Consider the following 20,496-nt stretch of genomic DNA (forward strand, 5'->3'; position numbering starts at 1 on the left):
TGTGTCGTCAGCTAACGTTCTGCGTCATTCATTTTAAAACTCCCTTTATAAAACTTTTACGACTTCGTCAGTTTACTTACAGTTATTCAAACTGAAATTATTCGACATTCGACATGAAATTCAGAAATTTAAGATATTCTTTTCTTGAATTACTCTTGATTCCAAAGACATCCTTAGTAATATAAGAGATAGAGAAACAGAAAACGTTCTAAAAATCGAAAGCTGTGGAAGCCCCAACTTTTACACAAATTTATCTAGAAGATTGGTTTCCATTCTGTCTATGTAATCTTAGGTAGAAAATCTTCATGTTTAATGCTATAAGTACTTATATTTCCGTAATGGCGAAGTTTTGTGATTTCTTAAACTAGAGAGAGCCTCTAGCTGTTAAGCAACAAGTGACAACAGGCCAGGTTTGTTAAATTAGTGTGCATGACAGCTATTTCCAAAACTCGCGATTGTTAATTATTTTAGTGTGTGAGCGTAGCTGTAAGTAGTGGTTAACATTTTGCCACTATTTTTTTCTATGTGTTCGCAGCTGTCACTGTCTATATAGACGTAGCAATAAATTATCTAATGTGTTATGTTATGCACAATCAAATGCTTGTGATAAATCAAAGGACCCACCAAGCAAATCTCGAGATTCTACCCAGGCCATGAACGTCAATACCAACACTTATTAAACCAAATAGTTCAACGCCTTTCAATTAAGTTAAGCCTAATCATTTTATATATATCGAATTAAATAATTATGTGTTTGTATGTATATCAAGTTAAAAAATTATGTAATGATTATGAGTTGAATCTCTTTATCCTTAAAATGAGTAGTTATTGCAGTAACACCTATCAATAATCGGTATCTATAATTGCGATACTCTATCATCATTATGTTTTAACTTTTGTGATGACATATCATGTGGCAACATTAGTAAATTGAATTGGTGTAATGGCGGCTATGTCCCCGTCTGAGGTTTGTAAATTAATGAGAAATTTATCAACACGCCTTGAAAATATTTTCATTTGTTAGTGCATGGCTGCTGAGAGAGACCGACTTTGTAATACTGCGTGATTTTTTGTGTGCATACTTTGGAATGAAATTAAGAAACGTGACTTTAGTGACAGTTCTGACTAGATAACTTTCGTATTGTTGTTTTTAGTGCATTTATTTTTATATACATTACTTAGTGTGGCTTAAAGATAAATTATAATCAATAATGTTGCAGCGAAGACTACAGAAAGAACTTATGTCTCTAATGAAAGAGCCACCGCCAGGTGTTACTGTTGACGGAGATCAAGCCAGCCAAAATCTTACGCTGTAAGCGACCCATTTATTGTTATTTATTTGTATTGTAAAAGTTTAACAAATAATTATATTGGTAGTCTCTCATATTACAGATGGTATATCAGTTTTACTCGTTACTTGTAAATCATTATATCATTAGAATGTCTTACTTAAATAAAATAAGAAGTACCTACAGTTATTATGAATATCTCATGGTACATGTTCGTTAACACATTATTTATATATTATTATTAATAAAACCCTGACAAAACATTAAGAGCTTTAGATTACTTTTGGATGAAATAATAATCCACAAATTTTAAAACAATGTTGATACCTACATCAAAGTAGAAATAATTAAGTCAAGAGATAAGAGTCACAAAATAATCAATTTAGAGCAATCAATATGTTTTTCGCATGGAAACTACTTCTTATTGCATTCTAGCTGACCCAGCAAAAGTTGTATTGCTGATATTAAAATCACGATACAAAAGTAGCTGTTGATCGAAGATGGGTGAAAATTTGAAGCTGTATGTATTTTTTAATCATAATCAAACAAATCTAAAAATAAATGTCAAAAAAAAAAATTGCCGTGGACCACCCTTAACATTTAGGGGGATGAAAAATAGATGTCTGATTCTCAGACCTACCCAATATGCACTCAAAATTTCATGAGAATCTGTCAAGCTGTTTCGAAGGAGTTGCAACTGAAAACATGGCAACATGAGAATTTTATATATTAGATTTCAAAAGATTACTGAATGTATAGGTACTATTTTAATTTTAGATTTATTATTTGATATTTTCTTTATCATAATTGTGATTCCAGTGTGATCATTAATTCTCATAAAATAGTTAAATTATTTTCTAGTCACATTACTGAACTACAGCATCATTAGTACAGTTATAGTACTTTAGACATTCAATAATTGACACAATCATTGCCATCCATGGAAATTCTTCCTCTTTCATCTGTAATAGCATACAGGGCTTCCAGGTGATGGGTGAAGTGAGACTTTTTTTTTTAAATGTGAATAGGGAAGACACAAGCAGGACATTCAGCTGATGGTAATTGATACACCCTGCCCATTACAATGCAGTGCCACTCAGGATTCTTGGAAAACCCCAAAAATTCTGAGTAGCACTACAAATGCGCTTGTCACCTTGAGACATAAGGTGTTAAGTCTCATTAGCCCAGTAATTTCACTAGCTATGGCGCCCTTCAGACTGAAACACAGTAATGCTTACACATTCCTGCTTCATGGAAGAAATAGGCCCCGGCATCCTGTGCAAAGGAGCCTCCCACAGGAGACATGATTGGAGTTGTATTATGGTATTCTTAATAGAGTAGCTGTATAATATTTTCTCATGTTAAAACCATAAAATTGATGTACTCTTAAAAAACATGAGAGTTAATTTTAATTATCTTTGCAGGTGGACTGTGCATATGGAGGGTGTTCCTGGCACATTATATGAGGGTGAAAAATTTGTTTTGCAGTTTAAATTTACAAATAAATACCCATTCGACTCTCCTGAGGTAAGTTATTTTTAAATTAACAAAATTAATAATTAAACTGAGCATATTTATTTTGTTCATGTTGTATGTAATGAATAGTACATTTTAAAGGTTTTACTGTAATATAACCTATACATTATTTCTGTATGGTGTTTATTATGGTAATCCAAACACTTCTATATTTCCTCATCAAATTTTATGATTGCAATGACTTTTAAATCTTATGGGCTTTAATCTTATTAAGAAATCATTTAAATAGATTTTGCTAACTTTTGCTGCTCACGTTTTTATTATTTTTTTGTTGCAATACAATGATATGATCCTTATGAAACTGAGTCAATCCATATAAAAAAAATCATCCAAAATACCTACTTAAGTTATGTAAGTTGTTTGCGCCCACACTTTGCAGGAATGACTTACTTCATTGTTACATTTTAATTGATTGACAATCAAAGAATTTCTAATAATTTAAATCATATGCTGAAACAATCGATGGGGCCTATGTTTGTGTGTACACACAGCGGATTCTTCTGGTATTGCAATAGAATATGATTTACTTACCATGAGGTGGCCCTTACATTAATTTGTATTCTTATTCCATGAGAAGAATAGTATATAGCAGCTGGTATAATGTTCTTTTTTTAAACAATTTGTTGTTTTTTTTTAAAGTGATAACCCTCACTTCTTGTTGAGTTGAACAAAGCAAACAGAATTTTATAACGAGGCGGTAATCGAACGGTTAGCTCAGTGGTTAAGAGCACCGGCACGGAACGCCGGAGGTCGTGGGTTCGAATCCCGCATCGTTCATAAATTTTTGTTTTTCAAAATTTATTTGTGTATTAATCCTAAAAGTGAGGGTTATCACTTAAAAAAAAAAACAACAAATTGTTTAGATTTACAAGAGCGTCATCTCAAGTCAATTTCCTAATATGAAATTATTGGGGTTGAGCAGGTTATCAACTGTAAAGTAGATCCTGTAGATGAAGCCACAACCTGAGAGTTGAACAAAGCAAACAGAGTTTTATAACGAGGCGGTAATCGAACGGTTAGCTCAGTGGTTAAGAGCAACGGCACGGAACGCCGGCGGTCGTGGGTTCGGATCCCGCATCGTTCATAAAATTGTGTTTTTCAAATTTTATTTGTGTTCTTTTTTTAATGAGGAAATATGATGAGAAAAGTAAGATTTTCATCTGATGTAAAGTGATATAATGCAGTGCCACTCGGGATTCTTGATTGAACTTAAAATTCTGAGGCATCGCAAATGTCCTTGTCACTAAGACAAAATACTTAGTCTTGGTATGGTATGGTAAAAGGGTTTATTGTGTCCATTTTGCGTGCAGTGGTCATTAATTCCAATGAGCTTCTTCCAGAAGTTCAGAACGCTCTTGGGGTGTTCGCAGACTTCCCTGAGCGACCTAGTATTCTCTAAGTTTCTCCCATTAGTTGCACTTCCCTGCACAAATTTTCAAATTCAAATATTTTTATTCAAAATAAGATGTGACATCACTTATTCAAAGTCAAAAAAACTACCACTCATTCCAAAATGAATGCCTCAGGCCTGAGAAGAATGGGCGCAACAAACTCAGCGGGATTTTTTTTTCATAAAAATATGTTTTACAATTAAAGTAACATTGTACAATTCAACTTATTATTTGATAACCTGAGGGCGGTCGCTCCATTCCCAATCTGTGGTATCATTATGAAAGTCATTTATGTTATAGTAACCCTTACCACACAAACGTTTTTTAACAATTCTTTTGAATAACGTAATACTTTTGTTTTGAACTTTTCTGGGATCCTGTTGTAAAAGCACATCGCCCCACAAAAGACTTGCTAACTCGACTTAGCCGAGTAGTAGGCATTATAATAAGCTTATGTCTGTTCCTGGTGTATGGTTATGACAATTTCTCGCAAATTCACTTATGTGCTTATGAGAAGCAACAGTCAAGATGTTAAATTCTTTGAATTTTGCCCTCAATGATTCCTTAGTGCCTTGGTTATAAATAGCGCGAATAACCCTCTTCTGCAGCACAAATTTTGTATTAATATCGACAGCGCTACCAACATTCCAGGATTACATGAGAGGTTGTTCATCCTCAAACAGAGACCCACTCCCCTTAGGACAGTCTGGAAAAGGTCCTTGTGTAGTGATGTGTAACCCGTCAGGGTGCCAACCATAATTAGGATATTGTTTCTGTTTAGGCCCATAAGTGGATATGTCACTTTGGGTGAGTGCAGAAACTGCTTCTTTCGACTGTCTATAGCTAGAGACATTTAGGTGTCTTTCAGGTGTAGGTTGTTTGTAGGTGAGAGACTGTGGCTGAACTGCAGTGGAATGGCAATGGCACAGCTACTTGGGTCTATGGTCCTTTTTGGTTTGCTTAAATATCTTAAAATCTTTAAACGAGCAATTCTTGTATATATTTATAATATATATAATCTGGATCTCGGAAACGGCTCCAATTATTTTAATGAAATTTAGTATACAGGTAGTTTCGGGGCGAGAAATCGATCTAGCTAGGTTTCAATTTCAAAAAAAATGTAATAGAAGACTATAATAGCTCAGATCGGACATTGCGTAATCCGGAAAGCAGATGACCCCGGTTCAAATTCAGATGTCCTATTAGTTTTGCTTTTGTTTAAGTTTTGTACCTTCTTAAAAATCCGAGAAAGGCTTGGTCGTCTAGGTACTATCTTATAATAATAGGAGTGTCCGGGGAACCCGGCAAACATTATTTTGCCATACAAATTAAGTACTCCGCCCTGGCACATTGTATGAATTATTTTTATTGCGAATATGTAAAAGCCAATAATAGAGCCAAAATCTAAATTTGAATATTTGGTATGAATGAGTTTCTTATAGTTCTCTCCCTTTATATCTTTGTTATACAATTAATTAAACCGAACACAATGTTTTAAATATGGTGTTACAATAACAATTGTAAAATTGCCTCTATTACGTATTTTTTAATTATTGAGTATGCGCCGCGCAACGTTTCCTCAACATAATTACCAGCTTGCATGATCGCAACTACTTCCTACTCGCGCAGAATTACAAGAGGGTGAGATAACGTCAGCTGATTGTGTTATCACCGGCTTGAGATACGTATTGAACGTAGATTATTCAGATAATTTGCAATACAATACGAGGTCAAGTTTGTGAAGTGGGGTTTTAATCTTTGGAGCTATTGATCTGATTTTAAAAATTCTATTACCAATAGTAGAACAGTGTTGAAGCCTTTGAAAAAGATAGAAAGCGAAAAAAATAATAGTAGGATGAAACCCATTGGAAACAGTAGAGAATATAACAAAAATGAAAGGTAAATAAATTACAGGCGATCTGAGGTCGGGAAGTGGAAAAGGGGGGGAGTTTTAAGGTAAAAACGGTTTATCTCGATTTCCGGAAAAACTGCAAGCCCTATGGAAAAAAGTCAAATAGCAAAGTTGTAGGTAATAAAAAGATCTACAACTTTTGTGTTTACAATTTTTTTAGATAACCTCAAAATTTATGTAAAACATTCAAAAAACCAAGTTTTTGATTTTTTATCTTTTCCAAAACCTTTTTTTTTTTGTTCACGAAATTTGGTGAAAATTTACCTTTCCATGGCCCAAATGCACTGTTATTTATTAGAATTGAAATATTTATTTTTTCTCAAATATCGAAAAAGAAACCTCAATCGAAAATTCACCCATCAAAATATCAGCTTATTTCAAAAAAAATCTTTTTTGTCTAGAAAAATCTAAGCAACAATTATTAATAATCAACCGACAAATCTTCTGGATTTTTGGATTACTGATATATTAATGTAAATAACAATGGCGAAATAATTGTTGAGTTAATTATTTCGCGTATTAAAACGTCACTATTACGAATTTACATATTATAAATTCATAAGATTTTTCAGACTTCTATTTAATCCTGGTTAAGTCAGGGAAAAAACTCAATTAAAAAAAGGATCTCAAATGTCTTTTTCTTAAGAAGCAGCCATTTGACCACAGAATACTATTACTCTAATGAGCGTTTGACTGTAATTGAAATGTCAGTATTTATCTATTTTGGCTTGGACTTATGTCTTTAGACCAAGTAGAGTTACTTATTATATCTATCCTGTTACTTACTTAAAATTACTTTGTCTGTCTTGCATACTAATGCTTTGATTTCCTATATGATAAGCCTTCAAAAATACAATAAAAATGGCACGAACGCATATTAACTACCACTCACCAAGCTGCAGACCACCAAGAAAAATAATATTAGCTCTTAATGTCTTGTCACTGTCATGTCATTTGTGTTTGTTAGTTCATAGTTGGCGCGCGTTCTTTTGTGTATTTCCTGGTTATTTTCCGTGTTAATTTTTTGACATGACGACATTATGAATAATTTATTTTATCATGAGAATTCTGCTCTAACGTTGTATTTAATAAATGGTGACGCTTTTATATTAGATAGGGGATTCAGAGATAGTATCAGTTTATTAGAAAACTATGGCTATAGAGCATTTATGCCAGAATCACTGTTATAAGGTGAACACCAGTTGACAACAGCTCAAGCCAATCAAAGTCGTTGTGTTACCATTTGCAGATGGGTGGTGACACTTCCACCACCCAATGCAATGGATATTTCAAAAGAGATTACAAAATACTAAGACAAGAATATTTCAATATATCATTCCTCACATGATTTATTAAATAGGTTTTGGTGTTCCAAATCGCCTGGTGGCTTCTATATACTCTATAGATTATTATACATGTAAAAATACTGTGTATATTTTGTTTTATTTCATAAGATGCTATTTGGTCAGTGCTAACCTCAAAAACTTCAAACTGAAATATATTTATTTGTAGACTTTCTACAGTCTTATTCTTAGCGTCAATCAACTCAGCAATACAAGCTCTATATTATTACATATTTTTCATACTAATACGCTCAAGAAGAAGTTAACAAAAATTTGTATGGAGGTTCGCCATTGTTCTTTGTTACGTTATAAATAACAATAAATAATAAAAAAAATAAAAATTATCAAAAAGTTTATCAGTTACCATTACCGAATACAATTATGAGAAAAAAAATATTCAGTATCAAAAACTTATCGTACGACAATATTAAATCTGATTTCGATAATTGTTTGTTTGTGTATTCGTACAATTCACAATTTCATTCATAAATCGCTATAACCTTGAGATCACGATTCCCTCCTAGGTATATCCTCCCTATTAAAATACCTTATTAATACACTTTCATTAATAAACAGCACAGTACTATTAGGTACTATAATTTTAGATAGGTTAAAAAAAATATTTTAAAATATGTTACTATCCAGTACAAAAAACTGCATATTTACAATCCCGTAATAATATCATTTTGGGTTTTTAAAAAGTATTGGTATATTATGTGTTACTTTTACCGAAACCCTGTTCAACATCTGGTAAATCTCTAAAATATTTATTACAGTCCACTATCAAGTATTACTTAAAGCCTGTTAGTTTGAAATCCCTTCACAGTGATAATTAAGAAAGGCTCACCGATCCCCAATAATCCCCCAAATCCCTTAGAGGGTTTGTCGGGTCATGACGCCGTCATTTATCATCCCCGGCTTGTACCAAACATTCGTTTTGTCCGAAACTAATGCGACATTGGTTCACTCCACTTCAAATAGGTCACACGGAGTAACCAGCAACAATGTTGCAACAGTTATGTTACCCGTGTTTTAAGGAAGTTTATTTTTTACCTCCTCAGAAAGTTAGAAAGATATATAAATTCTAATTAGTTATTCATTTTAAACTATTATTTTTATTTAACGACCTCCGACGTGTCCCCTGTCATTCAGAAAACAAAATTGTTGTTTTTATATAAAAACGGGGATTTTCATGTTTATTCAAACCTTTCAAACCTTCCCTGGACTTCCACAAATAATTCAAGACCTAAATTTGCCAAATCGGTCCCGCCGTTCTCGAGTTTTAGCGAGACTAACGAGCAGCAATTCATTTTTATATATATAGATTATCTACTAACAGCTACTGTACGGGTATGTCCGCGATCCTTCAAAATATCTCAGCCTTAATCGTGGTACTGATAATTGCTTTAAAGATGCCACAGATTGAGAATGGAGCAACCGCCCTCAAGCTTTTAAATAATAAGTTTAATTGTACAATATTTCTTTATAAACATATTTTTGGATGAAAAAAAAGCCCGCTGAGTTTGTTGCGCCCATTATTCTCAGGACTTCTGAGGCATTCTTTTTGGAATGGGTGATAGTATTTTACTTTCAATAAGTGATGAAAAATATTTGAATTTAAATTTACATATTGCTTTTTCCATAGACAGGCAGAAACACTAATTCCCTCTGCGGACAAATACGAAATTGTTTAAATACACGCATAGTTCGGCGAAACAACACAAGATTATATTAAACGCATGCAAATTAAAACGTTATCAATCACCTCCCATAATTACGAAAAAAAAGATTGATTGCGCCCATATTTACCGTTATCGCTTTGTTTCCTTATCTGTGTTGGAATATTATGATATCATTTTCACAATAGCCACTAAATTGACACAATGCAAGTTATCTGTGTGGGTTAATATATCGAGAATTTTTTCACGTAGTGGAATTAAATAATCATGGACAAATAGTTTGAATTGGGAAGTATTGATTTTACAATTCGATTCTTTGTTTTTAATTTTCTAAGTCCAGGGGACTTAAAGGGGGCTAAATAAAATTCTGTTACATTCACTGAAATACGTATATATTACGATAGTAAACATACTTGGGATTTCTTTTTTTGATCTTATGTTCATTCATTTTAGTTCCTGTATCCCCCTAGCCGGGGCAGAGGGCATCCACAGTGCATCGCCGGATCTGTCCTGAATATCTCTCTTGATTTCACTCCAGGACTTTGCGATGTCTTTTACTTCGTCGATGACTGTCCGCCGTCAGGTTTGCTTTGGACGTTATGGACTTTGCGTTTCCAGTCGAGGGCTTGACTCTCTATATGGACTGGATCCCTCCGGAGTGTGTGGCTTATCCAGCTCCATTTGCGGCGTTTTATCTGTTCGTCGATTGGGACTTCATAACAGCTTTGATCTAATGTTAAATACCTAATAACTGCCGCCATGCTCTTGCAAACCATTTTGATGTTCATTTTTCGGAAGTTGTTGTCACCAAAAGATCCAATATGGAAATTATGTGGTTATCCACGTCTGGGAGCCGCGTGGAAGTTTTCCAATGAGGAAAGACAATACGTAACTGCGAAATTATGCACATATCGTCCTGCATAATATCCCTGTGATGCGCGACACAAGCCAATTAGATAGGCATTATGCGTGTTAAAGTCAGTCAAGACTAGGGTCTGAGCGAGGGGTCAGTGCAAAAACTTCTTAAAAAATCATTCATAACTTTATGCTTTATCATCATCATCAGCCGGAGGACGCCCACTGCTGGACAAAAGCCTCACCCAAAGATCTCCATTAACTTTACGCTTAATTTAAAAAACATAGCATTGGACTATATAAACGACCCGTTTAATGACAAGATCTTATCTATCCATAAATATAGTCCAATGCTATCTGTCAATAGGTTATTGAAATGTAAGTAAGCGTAAAAGGATAGATTTGTCTACGTCTATATTAGTTAAACTAAGGATAGATTGAAATGTAAACTGTAAGCGTAGAAGGATAGATTTGTCTACCTCTAGTAAGTCAAACTAAGGATAGATAGGTTATTGTGACATTCATAATGTTAACACGAGGAACAAACATAAACTCGTTATGTCTACTACTCGGTTGGGTCGTGTTAGTAAGTCTTTTGTTGGGCGATGTATATGCTTCTACAATATGATTCCAGAAAATGTTCAAAACAAATGTGTTACGAAATTTAAAAGAATTGTTAAAAAACGTTTGTGTGGGAAAGGTTACTATAGCATAAACGATTTTCTTAATGACACCACGGACTGGGAATAAAGTGAACACCCACAGGCTCTTTAACTATATATGTTTATTGTACGATATCACAAACATTGTAATTCATATTTTTATATTAAAAAAAAAAGCCCACTGAGTTTCTTGCGCCCATTCTTCTCAGATCTGAGGCGGTCTCTTTTGAATGGGTGGTAGTTTTTGACGTTCAATAAGTGATTTAGAATCCTATTGTGAATAAAAAAATTTGAATTGAAAACGGCCGTAATCACACAAAGTATAAAGGAACAACTATTTAACAGTAAACTCTATTCTGTAGAGTGCAGGGTTCATGTTGCAAGTACAAGGCCAGTGATTAACTTTATTCAGAGCAATGTAATCGGTCGCAAACACGAGAAACAAAATAAATTTAAATGTTTTTCGAGGAAATAAGATTTATCAATTATCCAAAATTATAGTAATAATTTGCAATAGGAAGAGATTTAATGTCGGTATGGGTAATTTGAACATAGTCAAATTGTTTTTCCGCAATGTAACGCATGACGTTTTTTTAAAGATACCAATTGTAATTTAGTTAATTTGAAAATTATATTCCGGGTTTATGTACTACTTACTTTTTTATATAGTGACTAGCTGATGCCCGCGACTTGGTCCGCGTAGATAAAGGATTTTTAAAAATAATAAGCATGTTTGGTATTGAAGATTATCTCTTGTCTTACTCCAGTTCCGGTTCCCGTTTTCGCTCCTGTTCCCAACATGTTATATGAAACTTATGTCCAGGAAGATCGCTATGGCAAACCAAACCTATTATTGGTATAATTACTGTAGCTCATCGACTTGAATTTCAGTTTTCACAAATCCCGCGGGAACCATGGACTTTTCCCAAGCTCTAGTCTGTCGCTGTACCAAATTTCATCAAAATCGGTTTAGTAGCTCGGCGAAGGGATGTACACATTATGGAATATCTTCGTCCAGCAACAATCAAGCGAACAGGTCACATGATACGCGGATGTATATATAAAGCGCTTTTTTTGAAGACTCCCTTGTCGTATCGTCGTGGAGACACCGCGCAACGAATTTGAGTCCACAGTAATGTTTTGACATACCAGCATGTTACCAGAAAGTTTCTAGAAAATTCTGTTTGTTTTAAGCGATAGTAATAATAATATTATAAACCTTTATTCAGATTCAATTTAGTTATATTGGTAGCTAAATATCTATGAATAGCTGTTAATTTATTGATAAAGATCTCTTCCAAATTTTTTCCACTCTTCTATGTCCAGCAGCTGTCCTAGTCAATGTTTAGCGTCCTTCCTTCCTTTTTTTCATCTGCCAATCATCTGTATTGTTCTCCAAGTTTTTTTTAGCTTTCTTGGATACATCTGATATTACCGGATTATACCTTTATACTTTTCAAAATTTTTTGAGTGCCTGGTAACTGGAGTGAAAAAACAAAAAGCTGGACCTGTATCTATCTATGTAATGTGTAACGGAATCTTTGATCACGATTATCTCCTACCCCATTAAAATTACGGAAACGAATTAAAACCTTGCACACTTATCAAGAACTGATAACATTACAATAATTTTCAATATACAGTCTGTCCCATTTTTATTAGCTTGGTATGTATGTCTGCTCACTCTGTTTTGAACCCTTAAAACCGTTGCATTAATTCGAAACTTTGCACACTGGTCAAGGACTGATGTCAATTTAATAATTTATTTAGTCAGTGCCATTTGTCTTACCAGGAACTTGATAATAAGCAATTTATTTATGGCCCCAGGCAAAAAAATATAGTTAAAAAAACCGTTATGGATAATTAATAAAATATTTTATAGAAAAGAAATTTTTATCAAAAACTAGGAATAGTGTAAGTAATTATGTAACAAAAAAAAATTATTTTATTGTATAAAAAAAGTGGTGCATTAATGAAACTACAGATTGGGAACAGAACGACCGCCCTCGGTATATTTAAATGAGAAGTTTTATTGTAACATGTTTCTTGCGCCCGTTCTTCTCAGGTAAGAGGCATTCGTGAGGAGACATTCAAGAAGTGTTTGTACTTCGAATTTTATTTGAATGGACTGTTTGAGTTACAAATTTATAAAGTGTTATTTATTTATATTTTAAGTGTATTTGAATGTATTTCACGAGGCGTGTCTGTTGTTCGCAGGTGACGTTTATCGGCAACAATATCCCGGTCCACCCGCACGTCTACTCCAACGGCCACATCTGCCTGTCCATCCTCACGGACGACTGGTCTCCCGCGCTCTCCGTGCAATCCGTCTGTCTCTCCATCGTCTCCATGCTAAGTAGCTGTAAAGAAAAGGTGACTATTTACTTCCTGGCATGGTTGCTTGAAGGGGACGCAGCGCAGCGTAGGAGTTTTTTTTTAATGAAAATAAGGAATGAGACGAGCAGGTACGTTCAGCTGATGGTAATTGATACGCCCTGCCTATTACAATGCAGTGCCGCTCAGGATTCTTGAAAAACCCAATAATTCTGAGTGGCACTACAGTTGCGCGCGTCACCTTGAGACATAAGATGTTAAGTGTCATGTGACCAGTAATTTCACTCGCTACGGCGCCCTACAGACCGAAACACAATAATGTTTACACATTATTGCTTCACGGCAGGAGTAGGCGCGCTGTGGTACCCATAATCTAGCCGGCAGCCTGTGCAAAGGAGCCTCCCACTCGTAAGGACAAGGACAAAGGATTATTGAAAACTAAATTCTGCGCGATTGCACTCATCGCCTAGAGACATATTATTGTTTTTTAGTTATATACCTAAGTCACATTCATTGTTGCAATGAAAATAATAACAAAATCTAATGTTTAATTTACAGAAACGACCGCCGGACAATTCGTTTTATGTTAAAACATGTAATAAGAATCCTAAGAAAACAAAATGGTGGTATCATGGTAAGAACCTTTTATTATTTAAATATTTATTTATTTATAAGGAAAACCCACAGTTATTAGCTATCTTATATGAACTGTGGACCAATTATAAGCAACCCGTAGTAACAGAATAATTTAATTCCACAATACGAATAAACACTATACAACTAAAATGCAATGCACAATAATGCTGCGTGGAATGAGCTTTCTTGTGCGGTGTTTCCGGGACTATACGACATGGGTACCTTCAAAAAAAGCGCGTACACCTTCCTTAAAGTGGAAGAAAGCTCCCTGAAAACCGCACTGTGGAGGACCGCCACAATATATCCCTACTAATATTGTAATTAATGTGACCTACCCATTACAATTTCAAGATTCTTGAAAAACCCAAAAAATTCTGAGCGGCACTACAATTGCGCTCGTCACCTTGAGACATCAGATTTTAAGTCTCATTTGCCCAGTAATTTCACTAGCTACGGCGCCCTTCCACCGAAACAGTAATGTTGATACATATAAGGCGCCGGTGTGGTGCCCATAATCTAGCCGGCTTCCTGTGCAAAGGAGCCTCCCACTAGTAAATGCGGTAAACTGGTAAACCTGTGATATATACCGTACTCAGGAAAATAAGAACTTTAATATTTGGACTCCCAAAAATTTAGAAACCTCGTAATTATTAAAGCCGGTTACTTATATCAACTTTCATTAAATTCAGCATGGAGTTCCTATATTGTGCAATAAATAATAATGGTGTTAATTTATAAATAATTACAGATGATTCAGTGTAGCGCCACGTCATTGTTTAAATCGACTATGGACGATAAAATCTCAACTTGTGATAAGTGTTATCAATACAATATGTTAACATGAAATGTATATACGGACGGTGCGGAACCGCAACCGGTGGGTGTGCTACCAACCAATTGTTATCTACGCTACTACGTCGCCATCTTGAACTGCCAATGTCAAATTGACGTTTCTTTTGACTGTCGCTCGGCGCATGGAGCCTTCACATAAACTGGACTGTGTTGTGTTGCTATGTTCCAAATTGAACGCATCGATCGAAGACGCCAAATCGAATGACACACAAAGTGCAGTCGGAGTGTGTATTCGTCGCCATCTTGAACTGTCAATGTCACATTGACTTTTTTTTTACAATGGCTCGGCGCATGGAACTTTCGCATATTCTGGACTGTGTTGTGTTGCTATGTTCGAAATTGAACGGTTTGATCTAAGACGCCAAATCGAATGTTACACAAAGTTCAGTCGAGGTGTGTATTCGTCGCCATCTTGAACTGTCAATGTCAGTTTGATGTTTCTTTTAACTATGGCTCGGCGCATGGAACTTTCGCATATTCTGGACTGTGTTGTGTTGCTATGTTCGAATTTGAACGCATCGATCGAATATACCCCACCCAATGATACACAAAGTGCAGTCGAGGTGTGAATTATAGGGTGAGAGTTCAATAAATTATTCAATCATTGTTTGTTTACTTATTTATAGTGATAAAGGCTTACTAGACATAGTCAGATGTGTAATTTAGATGAATATATTTTGTGATGGTCGTTGTATGGCTTTTTTCACGTGCATATAATATAGCAGTTAATGGTTTGTGATTTTAGTTAATTTGTAAAATATTTCAAAACTGGGTCTGGACGAAGTGTTAATGTTATCATCATTAGGCAGAACTGCGAAAATAACATCGGTTAGTTGACACAATTTACTTTTCGTTTCATCTCTGGCCTTGCGAGTTTCGTCCCATAGCTATCTAGCTACTGGCAGGGGCGTGCATATGACATAGGCAATTAGGCAGTGTCTACCTCGTTATGAACATAAATATATAAAGCACTATTGATAAAGTTAATTTAGTTTAATTTGGTTCCTTCATTTTATTACCAAACTTCTGTGAACACCCACTGATAAAATTTTTCCTTACACTAGGTACTAAATATCTACGGTACGCAATCTTTGCTTATTCCAAAGCTCAACTACGACTAGTTACATCCGCAGTGCCTACCTTACTAGAAAACCAATGCACGCCCCTGGCTACTGGTTAATTAAGAGTAACATCCAGTCGCTAACCATACTTTGTAGGAACACATTGTCTAGACCACATAAAAATTAAAAAGTACAATCATCATTGTTTGGAAACAACCTACTTTGAGATGTTTCTATTGGCTATAATTTCGTCCTCACAAACATCAAGCAACAAAGTAAAATGTGGGTGTGACGAAATTATTATGTGTCAAGGTGTTTCATTTGTTATGTACCTATATGACATTATTATTGTAAACTTATATGATGCAGTTCAGTTATATCATGCCATACGTATATGGTAGTATATTAATGAACTAGATAGATAAGTATCTCGATCAGGGTTGCCAACTGTACAAATAATCAATAAAATAACAAAAAGCCTTCTATTTACTCGCCATAGAAATCTGCCGTTTTGTAACGTAGTCAAGACAAGTTTGATGTAAGGCTATGGTCTCCTTTTTTACGCCGTACGCGACGTCTCGTTATGCCGTACGCTGCGTCACAATGCTTACTATATAAATGTACTGTTGTGATCTCTTTCACACGTCGACGCTGGCGTTTTGGCGTCCGAACACCGTGCGCCGCGTCTCTAGTCATTTCGAACTATTGCAGCGTGAAGGTCGTCGCCCGCGTCCCACAAAATGATGAGGTTTGATAAAGCAAAAGACGAGTTGTTGATTGAATCAGTAAAATCTTATAATGCAGCATATGATAAAAGTGACAAGAAGCATAAAAACAATATTTATAAGCATCAATGTTGGGAAAAAATTAATCGCGAAAACACTACCGCACGTGACCGCTCGCGAGCCACTGAGCCATCTGCGTCACGCCAGACGTATTGACCGCCGACGCTGTGCGTTGCGTCCAGACGTTGGAAGCCACGGAATTGAACGTTGACGCTAACGCCAGACGCAGCGTACGACATAAAATATGAGACCATAGCCTAAACAGTAAATTGAAGTTGTTGTAGGAAATTAACATTTTAATTAAACAAGTGATGGGTACCCTTTTTCATCAGTCTGTGCCTACTATTAATTGCTCTAGTTCCTGGAAAGTTGGCAACCCTAATCTCGATCCAGTCTTTGCTGTTAAAGCTAAGTTCAAAAGTACTATGTATGTATAAAATATGTTAATATAATAACTTCCATATCGTTAACTATACGCAACGTATTTTGCATATAAATATTATACTTTGATACGATAACTGAAAACACGCGATAAGTTTATGACTTTGATCATTTATACGTCTAGATAGACTATGACAGCTGTGAAAACGTCGAAAAAAATTGACTAGAGCTAACCTCTATTTTGAGCAATTCACGCACACGAACACAAAGTGTCATACAAATCGCGAGTGTAAGACAGCTTGTCACGCACACCAAAGTAATATTCCTGGCTTGTTTTTTATCGGTTGTCTAACAGCAAGTGACTCTATCTAGACGTTTAAATTATCTAAGCTCTATGAATTGAACGCGTGTTATTGGCTCGTAAAAATTGTTTTGATTTGCGTTAGAAAAAAATGACAAAGCGAGTTGGATCGTTTTTTTTTTTTTAATATTAGGATGAAAACAAATTAGAAGTTTATTTCAGTTACTACATAAAGATATTCACCATTATACATTAACGGCCGTTCCCAATATTCAGTCTATCTCTTACTTGAGATAAAAATCGTAACTATTGTTGACTTTTCTGTCCGAATAAACTTATCGACGGTTACTTACCCTATCCGTACACGCTGTCTGTCAATGGGACGACGTATGGCTTACCAGCGATAGAAGTTTGTATGGAAATTTCAATTCACGCGTCCCAATATAAGGCGATAAGAACGACTTATCGGGTATATCGGGACATCTTCCGATTATTGACAGCTAATTACTAACAATAGAATGTAGTACTTTATCTCTATCTGTAGATAGTATATTGGGAACGGCCGTTAGGATACATGGGGTCGAAAAAATTTTTACAATTGTCACAACGTTTACAATTTGGAATAAGTAACCTTTACTTTATTTATTGAAAAATAAAAACTGTAATAACTTTGTGTGTGTCTTTTATTAAGTTGTTTAGTTTTTGTGGTACCTACTTTTAACAAAATGAATACTCGCCTTTGTTGAAAAATAACCTATGACTGGATTTTTAATAATGTATCTCAAACAATGAAAAAGGATATTTTATCGCAGAAATGATTTTATAGGTTTTCTGCCTGCAAATACTTCATTTGTGTAAACTGTAAACGAAAGCTAAATGACCTTGCACGTCTCTTAATGTTTGGTATTATTATCTGCGGGTCTTTAAGGAAAGTCAGCTTGTTATAAGTACTTTAAATTGAAGCTGTTATTGCACCTTTATTATACATTATCATGAATTAGTCGAGCATTGCAACATTTCATAACAAGAAATCTCTTATAAAATTCAATCATTTACCATCACAAATTGATTAAATATATAAACTAAATACTTGCAAATAATGAATTTTATGGTTGCTAAGACTGATACTAACTTTTTGTTACATCAGCCAATCATTTTCTGTGCGAACCCTGGAAGTAAAGAGAATAGGCATGTCCCAGGCACATGGCAGGAAGCGGCGACTATGGGCCATAGATAATATGCTATGGGCTTAATTACAGAGTAGCTAAAACAAGTATCTGTCAAAGTCATATAAACTTTATTCAATTAGGCATATGCTTAGCGCCTTTGAATAGTCAATATAAATATTTCTTTGTAATTACTGAATTTACCATATGTTCGGAAAAAGTTGAGCTCGTGAGAAGAACATACTTACAAAGAATCTCAACGGCCACTCTTTTCAATCAAATAGAGTATTTTACAATGGCTGTAATAGGTATACATAACAAATTAGTTTGTACGGTGCTGCATTAAATACGGGTATGAATCGTGTTTAAATAATATAAATTATTTCATGAAAAGTAATTGTTAAAATAATACACCTTTTTAGTGTAACAATATCTATATTAATTTGGAAATACAGAACTTTATTTTATATTAACTAACCAAGGAAGCCATTCTTATCGATAATAATTAATAATACCGTACATTACGTATATATATGTGACAAGATAAATGACAGTGACAATGACGCATAAAGCCACAGAATAATAACAACATATCAAATGCATTTCTAACAGTAATAGAGAATTAAATGCATAAATATAAATTATCGTATATTGGATGCATCAACCTTTAGAGCTTGAATTGAATGAATTTCATTGTTTGTGTAAGGATACTTTGTGAACATGATGGTCATGATTACTGTCATAGTTACTAATTGCATCCCACAGCTACAATGATTTATTAACTATAACAGGTAGACCTGACACCACAAGCAGCATCCGTTCACGAGTTGACGCATGGACCAGCTATCGTTCCCTTCTCACATTTGCAATCGATGCCGCCACAAGCAATGCTATTCAGTGAACACGACGAACTATGTTATAGCATAGCTACGCATGATAACTACAAAATGAATGCTCACAAAGCATGCCCACACATGATTCTATATAATTCAATTACTGTGGATTCTACATATATAAGCCAAAAGAATATATTATATTCATAGGATTATCTTACCTTGTCCATATTTATACAACGTGAACCAGAAAGGGTATAACATCCCTTCAATGGTACGTTATTTGGGTCATATGCAATAGTATGGTGATGTTTAAGTTTTAACAAATAATTAAAAAAAAGAAAAAAACTTCCCTATGAATTTAAAAATATTATTTTTCAATTTCTTTTCTTAGACAACCCTAACTTTGTTTATAAACAGAATGAGGTCACCTACCTATGGAGTTAAACATAAACAATAATCTATGCACACTACATGAAATGTGGCTTGTGTCTATGTATTTATTCATTAATTTTTTACTTCCTGTTATTGCGAAACAAATAAACAATATAAGAAATTACATAACATTACACAGTTTCACATCTGTATTCCTGAAGGGTTAGAGGTGTATTTTTTCCACCCACGTTTCACTATGTTTAATTCCCACGTAATAGGGGGCGAGCATCTACATTTCTGAACTATGGGCTGCTAGTGAGAAATTTCCTACGAAAAACTCAATAACTGCCCCATTCCATACCCAGGCCGGGTAGAAAACCCGGTCCGGGAATGGAGTACCTATTATTAATACGAGGATGGTCAAAGATATCCATATTTGACAAAAAAATCCGTGGAGAACAATTTCTTAATAGGAGTCTATTAGAATTATCTTTATTGGATAAAACATTTTTGAATTAAAATGTCAAGTCTCATTTGCCCAGTAATAACAACAGCTACAGTGCCATTCAGACCAAACCATAATAATGCTTACACATTTTTACTTCAAGGCAGAAAAAGGTGGCGTTGTGGTACCCATAATCTATAATTACAAATTTGGAATTATTTTCAATGTAACTTGAAGAAAACTTCAAATAATTCTACATTGAAGTGCTTACGTAATATCAAAAATGTGAAGTGTTTTATTTAAATGTGTAACACTCGCGGAAATCAGAGTAAATACTAACATAACATAGTTTCACAATTAGATTAGAATTAACTATCTTTATTGGGTAATACATAACTACAGTAAATACAAATTTAGAAGTAGTTTCAATGTCAGCTAAAGCAAAATATGAATACAAATTGCTTCACAGCTGCAATAAATAGTAGGCATTTTACTATTATCTGATATTATGTCACATCTACGTTTTTCATCTGTTTTAGGTCAAAGAGAGTTCAAAAAAACAGCTGATTAGGGTTGAGGGAATCATAGTTTTTGCGAAAACTTAGAACTTTAAATATTGTATTAAAATATAATGCTAATTCATTTCTGACTTCACATCGT

At 34.6% G+C, this 20,496-nt stretch overlaps 1 protein-coding gene across 2 annotated transcripts; it reads left to right on the forward strand.

Annotated features, from left to right (window-relative positions):
• Window positions 1–893: 893 nt before the first annotated feature.
• LOC126965517 (ubiquitin-conjugating enzyme E2 W) lies at window positions 894–17,690 on the forward strand. 2 transcript variants are annotated; one of them, XR_007729548.1, is made up of 7 exons: window positions 894–967; window positions 1,221–1,312; window positions 2,714–2,816; window positions 12,885–13,040; window positions 13,560–13,635; window positions 14,386–14,713; window positions 14,883–17,690. XR_007729548.1 is itself a non-coding variant. In XM_050809181.1 (6 exons), exons 1-6 carry the CDS (start codon window positions 944–946, stop codon window positions 14,397–14,399), a joined length of 465 nt encoding a protein of 154 aa, XP_050665138.1. In that variant the 5' UTR covers window positions 894–943; the 3' UTR covers window positions 14,400–17,690. The 2 variants fall into 2 exon arrangements, 1 of the variants encoding a protein (XP_050665138.1); XM_050809181.1 differs by having other exon boundaries at window positions 14,386–17,690.
• Window positions 17,691–20,496: the final 2,806 nt, after the last annotated feature.

This window comes from Leptidea sinapis, chromosome 1, assembly GCF_905404315.1.
Source record: "Leptidea sinapis chromosome 1, ilLepSina1.1, whole genome shotgun sequence".
Lineage (NCBI taxonomy): Eukaryota > Metazoa > Arthropoda > Insecta > Lepidoptera > Pieridae > Leptidea > Leptidea sinapis.

Excerpts from the sequence above, each read along its gene's own strand:
- LOC126965517 (XM_050809181.1), top strand. The coding sequence starts at position 944 with ATGGCGGCTATGTCCCCGTCTGAG. Across the intron at positions 1,313-2,713 it reads GCCAGCCAAAATCTTACGCT|GTGGACTGTGCATATGGAGG; the intron begins GTAAGCGACCCA and ends TTATCTTTGCAG. Across the intron at positions 13,041-13,559 it reads TAAGTAGCTGTAAAGAAAAG|AAACGACCGCCGGACAATTC; the intron begins GTGACTATTTAC and ends TTTAATTTACAG.